At 35.1% G+C, this 12,933-nt stretch overlaps 1 protein-coding gene across 2 annotated transcripts in view; it reads right to left on the bottom strand.

Moving 5' to 3' along the window:
- Nucleotides 1-1,152: 1,152 nt before the first annotated feature.
- LOC131079133 (phosphoribosylaminoimidazole-succinocarboxamide synthase, chloroplastic) overlaps nt 1,153-12,933 on the bottom strand; it is a 115,827-nt gene continuing 104,046 nt past the window's right edge. The window contains exons 9-12 of one of the 2 annotated variants that reach the window (XM_058017026.2): nt 2,246-2,296; nt 2,002-2,048; nt 1,687-1,744; nt 1,153-1,566 (exon numbers count right to left, since the gene is read on the bottom strand). In XM_058017026.2, the coding sequence (XP_057873009.2) occupies nt 1,510-1,566; nt 1,687-1,744; nt 2,002-2,048; nt 2,246-2,296 (213 nt within the window). In that variant the 3' untranslated portion in view covers nt 1,153-1,509. Of the gene's footprint in view, nt 1,570-1,686; nt 1,745-2,001; nt 2,049-2,245; nt 2,297-12,933 lie in introns of both variants that reach the window. The other variant, XM_059212184.1, reaches the window with a different exon arrangement.

Here is a 12,933-nt window from a genome sequence, read left to right as displayed (position 1 = left end):
AAGCTTTGGAATCTACTAAAAAGTTGTGTATTTTTTTCTAAATATCCTAAGGTTGAGGAGGAAAGGTGGAGACTATAACATACCTTTGTAAAATGTTACAAGAACATCCAATGTCGTCATGATTTTTCTTTATTTTTTGTGTTTGGATTGCTACTTATTTTAATCAATATTTGATCAAATCTTCCCTTTAGGAAGGACAATCTTGTCAAACATCAAACATCATATTTGACCTAGTTTTCTTTGAATCTTCAATCAAAGCATAACCTCCTTTTTTTGTGAAGTGGGCTTTGTGGGATGTAGGTTATTTAGTGATAATACATTGGTCTGAAGGGTACACAATATGCTGAGAGGGTGGGTGAATTATTATATGTCGATTTCAACATTATTAAACATCCATTATCATTAATGACTTCTCCAAACATGAACCCAAAATCATCAAAGAAACATTTACTAATTTTCCTTAATGATAAAGCAATTAATCAGCACATATACACACATCCACACAAAGAGCACCAAATTTATGTGGAAACCAAGATGGTAAAAACTATGGTGAAAATTTAATAAAGAATTTACAAATAGCTCTCATGTTGGAGCATGAGTATTTTCTATAATCAAACAAGGAAAAGCTAGATGTTTACCACCACGATTTTACCACAGAATGTGGTAAGTTGGAGAACAACAGCATCCCTTAAATCAGGTGGCAGATAACCTTCAAGTCTTTAGTAAAGCAGTTGATATAATTCCAGCTAGAGCAATGAAATCAGCACAAGGTATGATTATGCATTGGGCATAAATGTCAATCCTAGATGATTCTCAAATGTATACAAAATAGTAAGTATACATCTTTGCTACACGTTCTTAGCAATGTAAAAACTTTCATAAAATCATGTTATGATAATTTTATACCCATCACTACTGCCCATGTGTATTTGAGTATGTTTGGGCTAGATGCATTAGAATCAGTTAATGGTTATTTCATTTTATATAGCGAGGATCGCAGAAAATAACTATGGACAAATTAATATCCTCTAGGTCCTTGCTATTTGGCGTTCTTTAATCCCAATCAATGTATGATGTGTGGTTCACTGCAAACATGTTAACACCCTTCCAGGTCAGGATATCAAATCGATTAAACAATTTAGCACTCTATACTTCAAAAAATGGAAAGTGCCATATATTGCCAATGCCAATACTGTTAAATTTGATAGAGATAAAGAGAATATGTTTACGAGAAGCCACAGCTTATCATATATCAGACATTAGAACATTATCCCAAATGTGGAAAAAAATTATACTTTCTGATTGCCTTCTTTCATCCCAAAACTCCTATCAAAAGGAGCAGGGCAAACAAGCAGTTTGAGGGCACATAATGAGCATAATTTTATTTTTCTAGTTTGATCTTTTCTTATCGTGCAAATTCATACTTCAAAATATTTGTTACACTATATCTGCAAATTAAAATAGAAGATATCCCAAAGCACTTATTTGTGCATCCCACTTCAGGGGATGTTAAAGGGACAACATTGCCTGTTTAACATTCCTCGTGATCCGATCATGTATTGACTCCTCCTGAAAATTCATATATTAAAACATAAGAGAAAGGTCAAAAGTACAGATTTTTCTAATTTGTAAAATTATTGATCTTTTGGCAAGGGCCACATCATAAGCAGATACAAAATGTGTTACCTTTATTTCTGGCAGGTCGAACTCCATGCCTGTTATTGTTTCATATAGGAAAATATAACTATAAACCAAAATCAAGAAACACAAAGGTTAGTTCACTGAGAAATTCACACAATGTGCAAAATCAGGAAATTAACAGGACAGAAATAAAAGGATATGACACTGTTATTCCTAGATAGGTGTACCATAAATCAGGAAATGTCCTAAATCAACTCTATTCCATGTTTGATATTATATATTGTATTAAGTCACCTATAATCTGAAGAAAAAAGAAACAATCATATGCATGAGTAGGAGGTAATGCATTCTGTTACGCACCGCCATGCAAGCTCAGAAACAAGTTCCTGTGGAGCATCTGGCAAAACCTGCATAATTTGTGTTTGTATTAGTCATCATCAGATTCATCACAATGAAGCATAACTTTAAAAAGACCCAAAGATGCCTGGCAATAAAAAGATTTTTTGGTAATATCTATATGTTTTCCTTTCCCATCCATTAGGACAAAATCAAAGATTGAAACAAACCTGAAAGCATGCTTAATCTATTAAAGAAGATAACAAACCTCATCTTTGTAGGGATCAGAATTTTTACTGAACCACAAGCGCAAAAATTCCTATTAAAAGGACAAAAAAGTGTGGATGAGCTCAAATGTGTGACATTTAATAATCTCTTAAAAATTAGAAACTCCGAACACAAACCAGATGTAAAACACAAAAAGTGAAAAGAAATTAGTTGAATCATTCCCAGCTCTCAATTTCAGGTTGTGTACCTGTAAACTGTTAAACTAAAAGGATTTGTATTCATGTAAACCAAGTAATTGCCATGTTATTGCAGGGTGAAATTAGTAAAATAAACAAATTATTTTAATGGGCGTGAAATTAGTAAAATATGGTGAATTCCCTTGATTAATGTATAAAATACAGCCAACCTAATGAAAATATGACACAACAATGTCTACACCTATGATCCACGGAGTCTTGAGATGGAGGGCACAGGAGGACGAAGGGCCTAGATTTTGGGATGGTAGTGGAAAGTCAGTACATACATATAGTACTTTGAAAAATAGTTTAAAAAAAATACAAAGAATAACATATGAAATGTCATGTCCCCTTTCTCGACATAAGCATTTGGGAGTCCCTAGCCTATTATTTATTTCCTGTAAAGTGGTAAGGTGAGGGAGATAAATTGATAATAAAACTTAAGTTGTCCTAGTAGCTTTATGCTATATTTTAAGCCAACAACTTTTGTATTATTAAAAATGGTCCATTATAAAAAAAAGTATCTCTTGTAAGGAGGGTCAATTTTATGTTATTTTAAAAGAGTATTTTCTAGACATTACCACAGTAAGGCAAGAAGGTTATTATAAAATTGAAAAGAGGGTTATAAAATGAGAGGTTGGGCATAGAAGAAATTATTCATTTTACTGAAATCTAAAACCCTCTCTTGAGATTGAAAGTACATTCATCTTCTTACCCAAGGACAAAACCCTCTAAGCATTTGGGTTGGAAGATGAAAACCATTTACGTCATATGAAGTAATTCCACTGGGATTATCATTGAGCTGAAAGGATTTTCAGAGATTTTTAAATTTGCTATAGTATGCTACTATAGTGTATCTATACCACAACCACAGTGATTCTTTACTGTTGCTACAATGTATTCAATACTACTACAATACCCCACCATTTTGTGCTAAAAGCATGCAATTTGTTCCAACTTATGATGCATTATTTGAAGATTTCAGTTGTGCAGATTGCAAAGATTTCCAAATTTGCGTCTGCTCAAGTTTGCCAGTGTCTTTTTAATGTGTTTCCAATGCTTCAATATTTTAGTTTGGTGGTTTTCAGATTTCAATATTGTAATCCCAGATGATATATTCATAATGGTGCTACTGATATTCCAACTCTAATATGTTTTGTTGTTCTTGTGAAGGTTAATAAGACATTATATTATATTATAGTATCTTGCCATTTTCAGAAATTATATTGTATTATCTCTTCTGGAGAATTTTATATGTGAATTTCAGCCCATACAAGGCTCTAGATTATTGTACGGGTACCATTCAATCCTTGCTTAATTTCTGTGACAAAGGCTATTCTACTAGTCTGAGTAGGGAATTGCAACAATTCAAAAGTTTTTCCATAGCCATACAGGTTGAGGTTGCTGCTACATATATATTCTGGTATTTATTAACCATTGCCAACTTATTACTAGAGTTATTACGTCAAGGTTTTTAATGTTAAGAATAGATATATTCTATGTTCCTCAGGGACGTGTACCCTAGGTTTTTCAGGGCGTACCCACATCAGGGACACGGACAACTCAAGGACATTTCTTAGACTTAAAAAATCCTATAAAAATGTCTCAGGTATGTGAAAATGGAAAGAGGGCAGGTACGGGCCAGTCGAGGACATTTCAAATATCCCCCAACCGTCCCAAGGACAGTCAGCCATCCTCTACAGCTAAAGCTCATTTTATAAAAGAAAAGTCCCACAGCTTACTAAATAAATATTTTTTACTTCTTGTTTATGGGCCCTTACACCCCTCTTAGCCCTAAAATTACAAAAGGAGGCCTTCATGTCTCTTTTTTGTTCATTTCTACATACAAAAAAAGAATGCAACCAAATTGGAGACCAAAAAAATTATTTTGATTAAATTTTGAAGGTGCAAATTGAAAAACTAGCATTGGTGAGTGGTGAAGAGTGAGGTAGCAAGAAAAGTGAAAGAGGTATGTGAATCTTTCATTTGTCATTTTTTTTTCTCTGTATAAAAGAAGAAATGTATGATTTTTTTCTATTTTCAGTTTCCACTTGCATATTGTCCAAGGGGTTGAGCTTAATTGGTTAAAACACCGGGTTCTCATGGTGGAGACCCAAGTTCAACGCCCAATAGGGACACCTAAAGAGGAATTCTAAGCTGTCACTCTTGGCTTTCCATAGGATTGGGAAGGTCTTGGGGTCAATCTAATCAAACACAACAATAATAATAATAATAATAATTCAAAGATATGTAATGGGGATGGGCCCCCCTACTGTGGCCCCACTGGTTCATAGCTCCAATGAAAAGCTATTCAGGCTTCGGCCAATTACCTATCAAAAAAAAAAAAAACAATGAGAGTAGTGAGCATGATTAGATGGAAGAAAGAAATCAAAATCAAAATGTGAGAGTTTCAAGCTCACTTGGGGGTTCATCAAGGTGTGGGAGTGCTATGGGTGAATGGGGGCAGCCGAAAAATCCATTTGATTGCCTTTCCAAAGTTCAAAAATCTTATGCAAAAGACCTTTTAATTCCGAACAACCTGTTCTTCAATTTGCGACAAGCCTAGACAAAGAAAGAAAAACTTGGGCATACTGAAGTGTGGTTGTCACAAATTTTAAAACAGATTTTAGAGGGAACAACACAAGCGTGTATTGTCATCCGTTGGGCTATACAAGACAAGAGATGAAGGTTTGTAAGGAGATAAAGGATGATGAGAAGTTAGAGGTTCATAAATTGCATATTGAGATGAAATCAATGTCTACATGTGTACCAATGCCAATACAATCCATAGAATCAGATATGCATATGCCTACTATGGTCAGTATTGGCAATGGTAGTGGTGATGTTTCCATAAAAGCAAAGAGAAGACTATTGCTAGTGAGAAAGTCGGGCCAATTGCAGGTTTGTTCAGTATGCAAGCCTGGGATGTGGCAAAGTCTTCCACTGCCAAAATTTTTCTATGCCCATGCCATCCCATTCCATGTAGCACACTCTTACTTCAAACAAAAGTTCAAAGTTGTAGCCCCTGTTGGTCCCTCATTCACCTCCCTTGGAGAACATAAATTATGCAGTACTCTTCTTGACAAAGAATATTCCAAGGTGAGTTTAGTGATGAAGTACATGAGATAGAATTGGATTAGGACAGCCTGCTCTATTGTCATGGATGGGTGGACCAATATCAGACATTACCCACTCATCAACATCATAGTCACATGTTTAGCCGGCTCTTATTTCTTAGAGCTATTGATTGTTCTGGAAAACACAAGAGCACAAAATTCAAATTTCATATTTTGAGAGATGCCATAGAGGAGGTTGGAGTATCAAATGTTGTACATGTGGTCACTAATTCAGCACGTGTGAAAATCAGTTGGTGTGATGGTAAAGGGTGCTTACAAGCACATCTTTTGGAACCCATTCATTAAACAATGCATTGAAAGACCTAGGGTAGATAGATTGGATGCAACAAGTGGTGGCAAAAGCTAGTGATATTTAGATGTTTATTTGCAACAACCACACCTCACTTGCTCTCTTTAAGAGATTTTCAAAGAAGGAATTCCTCAAACTTGTGGAGCCAAGGTATGCTTAAATATTTCATTTGTTAGAGAGGATGCTTGAGGTGCAACAGGTCCTACCGTTGATGATGGTTAATTCAAAGTGGAGTAGACGGTCTACTTCAAATGTTGATTATAATTAGGGAATGGCGGATTCCAATTGCCTTGGGCAACATTGGAATCCGCCCAAGGGGGCCAGCCCCCTTTTCCAACGTATAGGGTTGGGCCCTATACCTCACTTCACTCCACGCTACATAAATGAAACCCCACGCCACATTCAAGATAGCGTGCTAAACATAATAGGGCCAACCCTATCTAATGCATTTCGGTTGAAGGAAAAAACAATAAATTAAAGGTTAAGTCGACATAAATGGATTTTAGTATAAGCCGACATAAAAGGTTATTGCATCACATAAATAAAGATACTTTCACCTCAATCAAACACATTCAATACATCATCATGCGAAATATCTACATCTGCCTAATGCGAATTTGAAGGAGCAATATCACAGCAAATCACATATGCTATACCAGCGAATTACATCTGCCATTAAAGGGTGCGAAATTCATCCATGAGGAGAGCGAACTGAGGGCCAAGGTTGCAGTCCAACAAAGTGCAGATTTCCTATGCAGACCTAGGGTTTGGATCTGATTGCTGTTGGAAGTGGTAAAGGGATGCTTGTGAAGCTGCAGTCTTGTGGAAGACATTATCAGCCCTAAGTGCAATCACCTTCAAGTACTTGAGATAAGTGTTGTAATCTTCATATGAATATAATCCATAATCAAATCTAAGGATCCTTTCTGGCCGGGTTTTTCCTCCTAGGAGGTTTTCCCAGGGTAACCGTGTCTAGTTCTTATTTTGTTCATTTCTTTGTTATGCCTAAATCTGGAAAACTATAAATCTTTCATCTAATCAAGTTAGTTAGAAACTAAATTCTGGTTTTCTGAGTTTATATTAATCTGAAAGTGTTAAATCTAACATCAAACACTATGGACGGCAATATAATTAAACAAAACATGAATACATTCCCCTTAACCTGAACTCCATGTCAACGCATCAATATTTCATATAGGTATTAATCGTTGTTAAAGCATAGCATCTAGACTAAATATTAATTGCACCAACAATAAGAACTTCATGCCAATAGACTGTCATGCCACCATAATAAAATTATTATTATAATTGTGCAAACCTAGGAGTCTTTGGTCAAAGACCCATGAAAAAGAAGCGACATCTCAACACCATGATTTGGTCTTATTAATCTCCAAATAATATTCCAAAAGCACTCAACCATCAATATAAACCTTATTTACTAACAATATAATGTTTTTCTTTGCAATAATAATTTATTGTGATATTTTGATAAAAAAAACTAACTATTATTTCTGAATAATAAATCTTAGCAATCAAACCAAACTTCCTGAAATTTTCTTTTATTGAAGACTTAACAAGTTTCCTCCATTAAGAACAACCGTGAACCCTGAAGTTAATCCACCTAGTAGAGAGATTGGGTTTTCGTCCAACAATCTGAGAAGCCTCGAGGGTTTTCGTCCTCCAAACTGCTTCTACAGAAATGTCTTCATTCATAAAATTTCTTGTATACTTATCCTTCTTTCTGCCACCCTTTTATAATAATTTATGGGCAACCATTCCAAATATTTAATTAAAATAGTTTAATATTTTATTTTTATTTTTATCAGTAAATAGCTGCTATGGGGCAGCACCTTCTGTATTACTAAAAAAGTTTTTACAATATATCTATTCCCAGAGGGAATATCCCACCATCTCCCACAGTCATTTCCAGATATCATCCACCTACTATCACCTAACTAAATGCTTACAGACCAATACACCACGAAATCCTATACATTATCTTACTACCTACACTTTGACTTTGCCCATATAATAACAAAATTGGGCATAACATCTTCACCTATGTATGCATGATGTTAAGGATATAGCTTCATTCGGATTGAAGCAAGTAATATATAACGACATTGAACGAAGGGTCATGTCCCCGTAGGGTCATGACTCTACGTGGCATAAGCCACATAGAAGTCATGCCCCTACGTGGACATGACTCTTCATCCTTCTATTTATAGGCATCGACACTTGCTGTGAACTAGAACCAATAACCGTGGCAGTTTCACAAACCAGCAAGCTGTCGATATTATCATAGAAGATTAATAGTTAGAGTTATATATATATATATATATATATATATATATATATATATATATATATATATATATATATATATATATATATATATATATATATATATATACACACACATCGGAGGTAAAACAAATTCATCGCAGTGATCTTATTAAAGTCTATTCTCACTACATATTACCAAACTATTGTATTCTCTATCTCTGATCTAAATTCCTTAACATGGTATCAAAGCCACTTTGTTAGAGAAATAATAAAATAGTGACACCTCTTTTCTATAAAAAAATCAGACTTGCACTCAGAATCAAAGGAAAAACAATCATGGCGAACAGTGTTAGAGTGGAGGATAGACTCGAAGGCGCATCCAACTTCGTCTCATGAAGAATTCGAATAACAGCGATTCTTCAAGAACTCGAACTAGATGCATACATAGAAGAAGATACTAAGATGCACAAAAACGAGCCAGAGAAAACAACCTGGAAAAGACACAACAATAAGGCTAAGAAAATCATAATTGATGTTGTTAAATATCACATTCTCCCAACCATCTCAAAACTAACTACAACTTATGATATGTTCAAGACCATTCAAAAGTCATGAAATAAATAAAGCAAGCAGATTGCTCACTTTAAAACAGCAATTAATGCATATCTACATGAACAAAGGAGAAACGATCACATCCTATTTCATGAGGATTGCAGAATTAAAAGACCAATTGTCAACTATTGGGAATAGTATAGATGATATGGAGCTATCTCTAATAGCACTTAAGGGGTTACCATCCAGTTGGGAATCCTTTATTCAAGGCATTAGTGCTTGTCCGACACTACCAAAATTCGATCAACTCAAGAATGATTGTACTCAAGAAGAATCTCAACTAATCACAAGAGGATTGGGTCCAAACAAAGGGGGAGAAATTCAAGCACTACATGCTAACACAAGCAACAAAGGGAAGAAAAGGAAGTTCAAACGGAAGAGAGGAAATAATCACAAAAGCAAAGACTTCTCCAAGATTCAATGCTTTAAGTGTGATAAATTTGGACACACTCACAGGTTCTGCCCAGAAAGAAAGAAAGCTCAAGCAGCCATAGCTGAAGTCAAGGAAGTAGAGAATCCTCTATTTTTCTTAGCCTTATCAAGCGAACTAAACTCAAAAAAACATATGTGGATAATCGACAGTGGAGCATCTTGACACATAACCGGTTTTAGAGATCAATTTGAAACCTTTCAAGGCCACTCAACTGAAGAAGTTACAATAGGAGACAATTCTACCTATTCAGTGAAAGGAATTGGGACCTGCTCAATTCAATTAAGAACAGGAGTTACATTACAATTGAAAGATGTTCTCTTTGTACCAGGTATCAAAAGGAATTTGGTCTCTATTTCAGGACTAGCTGATCAAGGATATTGTGTCACCTTCCATGAAGATAAAGTTCTACTTTGGCCTAAAAACTCTCATAAAGAATGCTATTCCTATAGGATCTAGAGATGGTAGTTTATACAAATTATGTAATACACAAAAACAAGCACTAAATCATGAAGTATCAAACTCTAATGAAATTTGGCATAGAAGATTAGGACATCTTCGATTTAGTGTCCTACCTTCTATAGGAAAAATTGCCACAGGATTACCCAATCTAAAATCTGATCATGTTGGAACTTGTAAAGGATGTACTCTAGGGAAGAACTCAAAAGGGTCCTTTCCCTCAAGTGAACACAAATCAAAAGTTGTACTAGAACTTGTCCACACTGATTTGTGTGGTCCAATGTCATTACCATCACTAGGGGGGTTCTTGTATTACGTGATATTTGTTGATGATTACTCTAGGAAAACTTGGATCTATTTCATAAAACTCAAAGAATCAAATGAAGTGTTATTGAAATTTAAAGAATTTAAGGCCCTAGTGGAAAATCAAACTGGGAAGAAAATAAAGACTCTAAGATCAGATTGGGATTAAGAGGGAGTGTACTGTACCTTACAATCCTCAACAAAATGGAATTGCAAAAAGAAAAAACAGAACCATCATCGAAGCTGCTAAAGCCATGATGCATGATCAAAATCTACATATCTCATTTTGGGCTGAAGCCTCAAATACAATTGTGTACATTCAAAACAGATGCCCTCATTCAATCCTAGAGAATATAACACCTAAAGAAGCCTTTACAGGAAATAAACCAGATTTAAGCCATCTAAGAATCTTTGGTTGCCACGTGTATATTCACGTTCCTAAAGAAAAGAGAACCAAACTAGAACCCTCCGGGAAGAAAGGCATATTTGTTGGCTACAATGAAACCATTAAAGGATACAGAGTCTATATTCCAAGACGAAGATCTATTGAAATCAGTAGAGATGTCAAATTTGAAGAAGATGTTGCTTATAAACTATCTCTAAGTGCAGAAGATGATCTAACTGCAAAATCAAATGAAAATCCTACAATTGAAAATCAGAGGGAGAATAGCATAGAAAATCATGAACTTCAATCACCTAATTTCGAGAATGATGAAAATCCTAACACCAAGAAAAGACCACTATGGGCAAGAAAGATGATTGAAGAAAATAATTTGGAACCCGATGAAATCTTCAAAGAGAATAAGAAAACAAGAAGTCAATCATGCTATGTTGCACTCATGACCGAACTTACAAAATTTGAACCATCAAATGTTGAAGAAGCTTTAACATGTCAAGCTTGGAAAGATGCAATGATTGAGGAATACCAATCTATCTTAAAAAATGATGTCTGGGACATTGTACCTAGACCAAAAGACGAATCAGTTGTCTCATCAAAGTGGTTATTCAAAATCAAATATGCACCAGATGGTAGTATTGAAAAACACAAAATCAGATTCGTTGCCAGGGGGTTCTCTCAAAACGCTGGAATTGATTACGAACAGACATTTGCTCCAGTTGCCCGATATACTTCTATAAGAACCATCATTGCCATTGCAGCTTCCAAAGGGTGGAAAATACACCAAATGGACATGAAGACCACATTTTTGAATGGTGTTATTGAGAAAGAAGTATATATAGAACAACCTGAAGGCTTTGCTACACATGATAGAAATCTCTATGTGTGTAGACTAAAAAAAGCTCTCTATGACCTTAAGCAAGCTCCCAGGGCATGGTACGGAAGGATAGATAGTTATCTCTCCAAGCTAGGATATTCCAAAAATGAAGCAGACTCTAACATATACTTCAAAATATCGGATGGTGACATGTTAATACTTGTTCTCTATGTTGATGACTTGTTGATAACAAGAGAAGATCACCTCATTGCAAAATGCAAACAAGATCTTGTGGTTGAATTCGATATGAAGGATCTAGGTCTACTGCACTATTTTCTGGGCCTAGAAGTATGGCAAAAAGAGAATTATATTTTTCTAAATCAAGGAAAATACACCACTGATATCCTGACTAGATTTGGTATGATAGATTGTAAGCCTCTATCCATTCCAATGGAAACAAATCTTTATAAGCTCAAAAGTAAAGCAGCAGATGCAAAACCTACAGATCCTACATACTATAGACAAATTATTGGATCTCTTATGTACCTGGTAAACACTCGCCCTGATATTTGTTACACTACCAATGTGATAAGTCATTTCATGTGCGAACCTAAGAAGATTCACCTAATGGCTGCTAAGCATATTCTGAGATACTTGCGTGGTACTATTGGACTTGGCTTGAAGTATAAAAATGTTGAGATACAACTCCAAGGGTATTCTGATTCCGACTGCGCAGGAAGTTCCATTGATCGTAAAAGTACAACAGGGTGTTGCTTTAGTCTTGGATCAGCTATGATATCATGTTTTAGCAGAAAACAGTCAGCAGTTGCTCAGAGTTCAACTGAAGCCGAATATATGGCTGCCTCCATGGGATCACGTGAGGTAGTATGGTTAAAGAAATTGCTAGTTGGACTATTTGGGAAGCCCCTAAACCCCACTATGATTCACTATGATAATCAAAGCTGCATCAAACTTTCTGTAAATCCAGTTTTTCATAATCGATCCAAGCATATAGAAATCCCATACCATTACATAAGAGATATGGTAGACAAAGATGTCATCAAATTGACCTACATCAGCACTGAAGAGCAAAGTGTCGACACATTCACCAAACCTCTTGCAAAGTTGAAAGTGGAGTACTTTAGAGGTAAACTTGGTATGACTAAATTATAATGGAAATTTCTGATATTAATCTTAATCATATGTAATTGATATATTCATGAATATCTTGAATGCAATTTTGCATGTATGTGTTATGTCATGGAAGGTGATGATCTTTCATGTGATGTATGTGTAAGATCGCTATTGTAAGGTGACGACTTTCATAATAGCCTAATCTGTTATCAAGATTGACTGCATTAAGTTGTTGTCCCGGAATGTACCGGAAATCTTGATACTAAATTTGCTATGATGAGTTATTGAATTGTGATCATTAAATGATTGTTCCAAAATATGTCAGAAATTATGATAACAATCATATCATGATTGACTACATTAATTTGCTATCCCGGAATGTGCCGAATATCATGATACTAAAATTATTTCACTTGTGATAATGACAATGTTACAATTGTCACTAGAATCAAGGTTGTAATCTGATAAGACTTCAAGTAGTTGTTGTCCCAGAGTGTTGGATATTAGATAATCCATATCTCTTTGAGATATGAAGTATTTCACTAGTAAGTGTTACTGAGTGAATGATCATGTCAAATGAATGTGTATATCTAGAATGTTGTTCCTTAAAACTTAATTATGAAATTCA

The sequence above is a fragment of the Cryptomeria japonica genome, chromosome 10 (genome assembly GCF_030272615.1).
Source record: "Cryptomeria japonica chromosome 10, Sugi_1.0, whole genome shotgun sequence".
Taxonomy (NCBI): Eukaryota; Viridiplantae; Streptophyta; class Pinopsida; order Cupressales; family Cupressaceae; genus Cryptomeria; species Cryptomeria japonica.
This window is presented reverse-complemented; position numbering and strand designations above follow the sequence as displayed.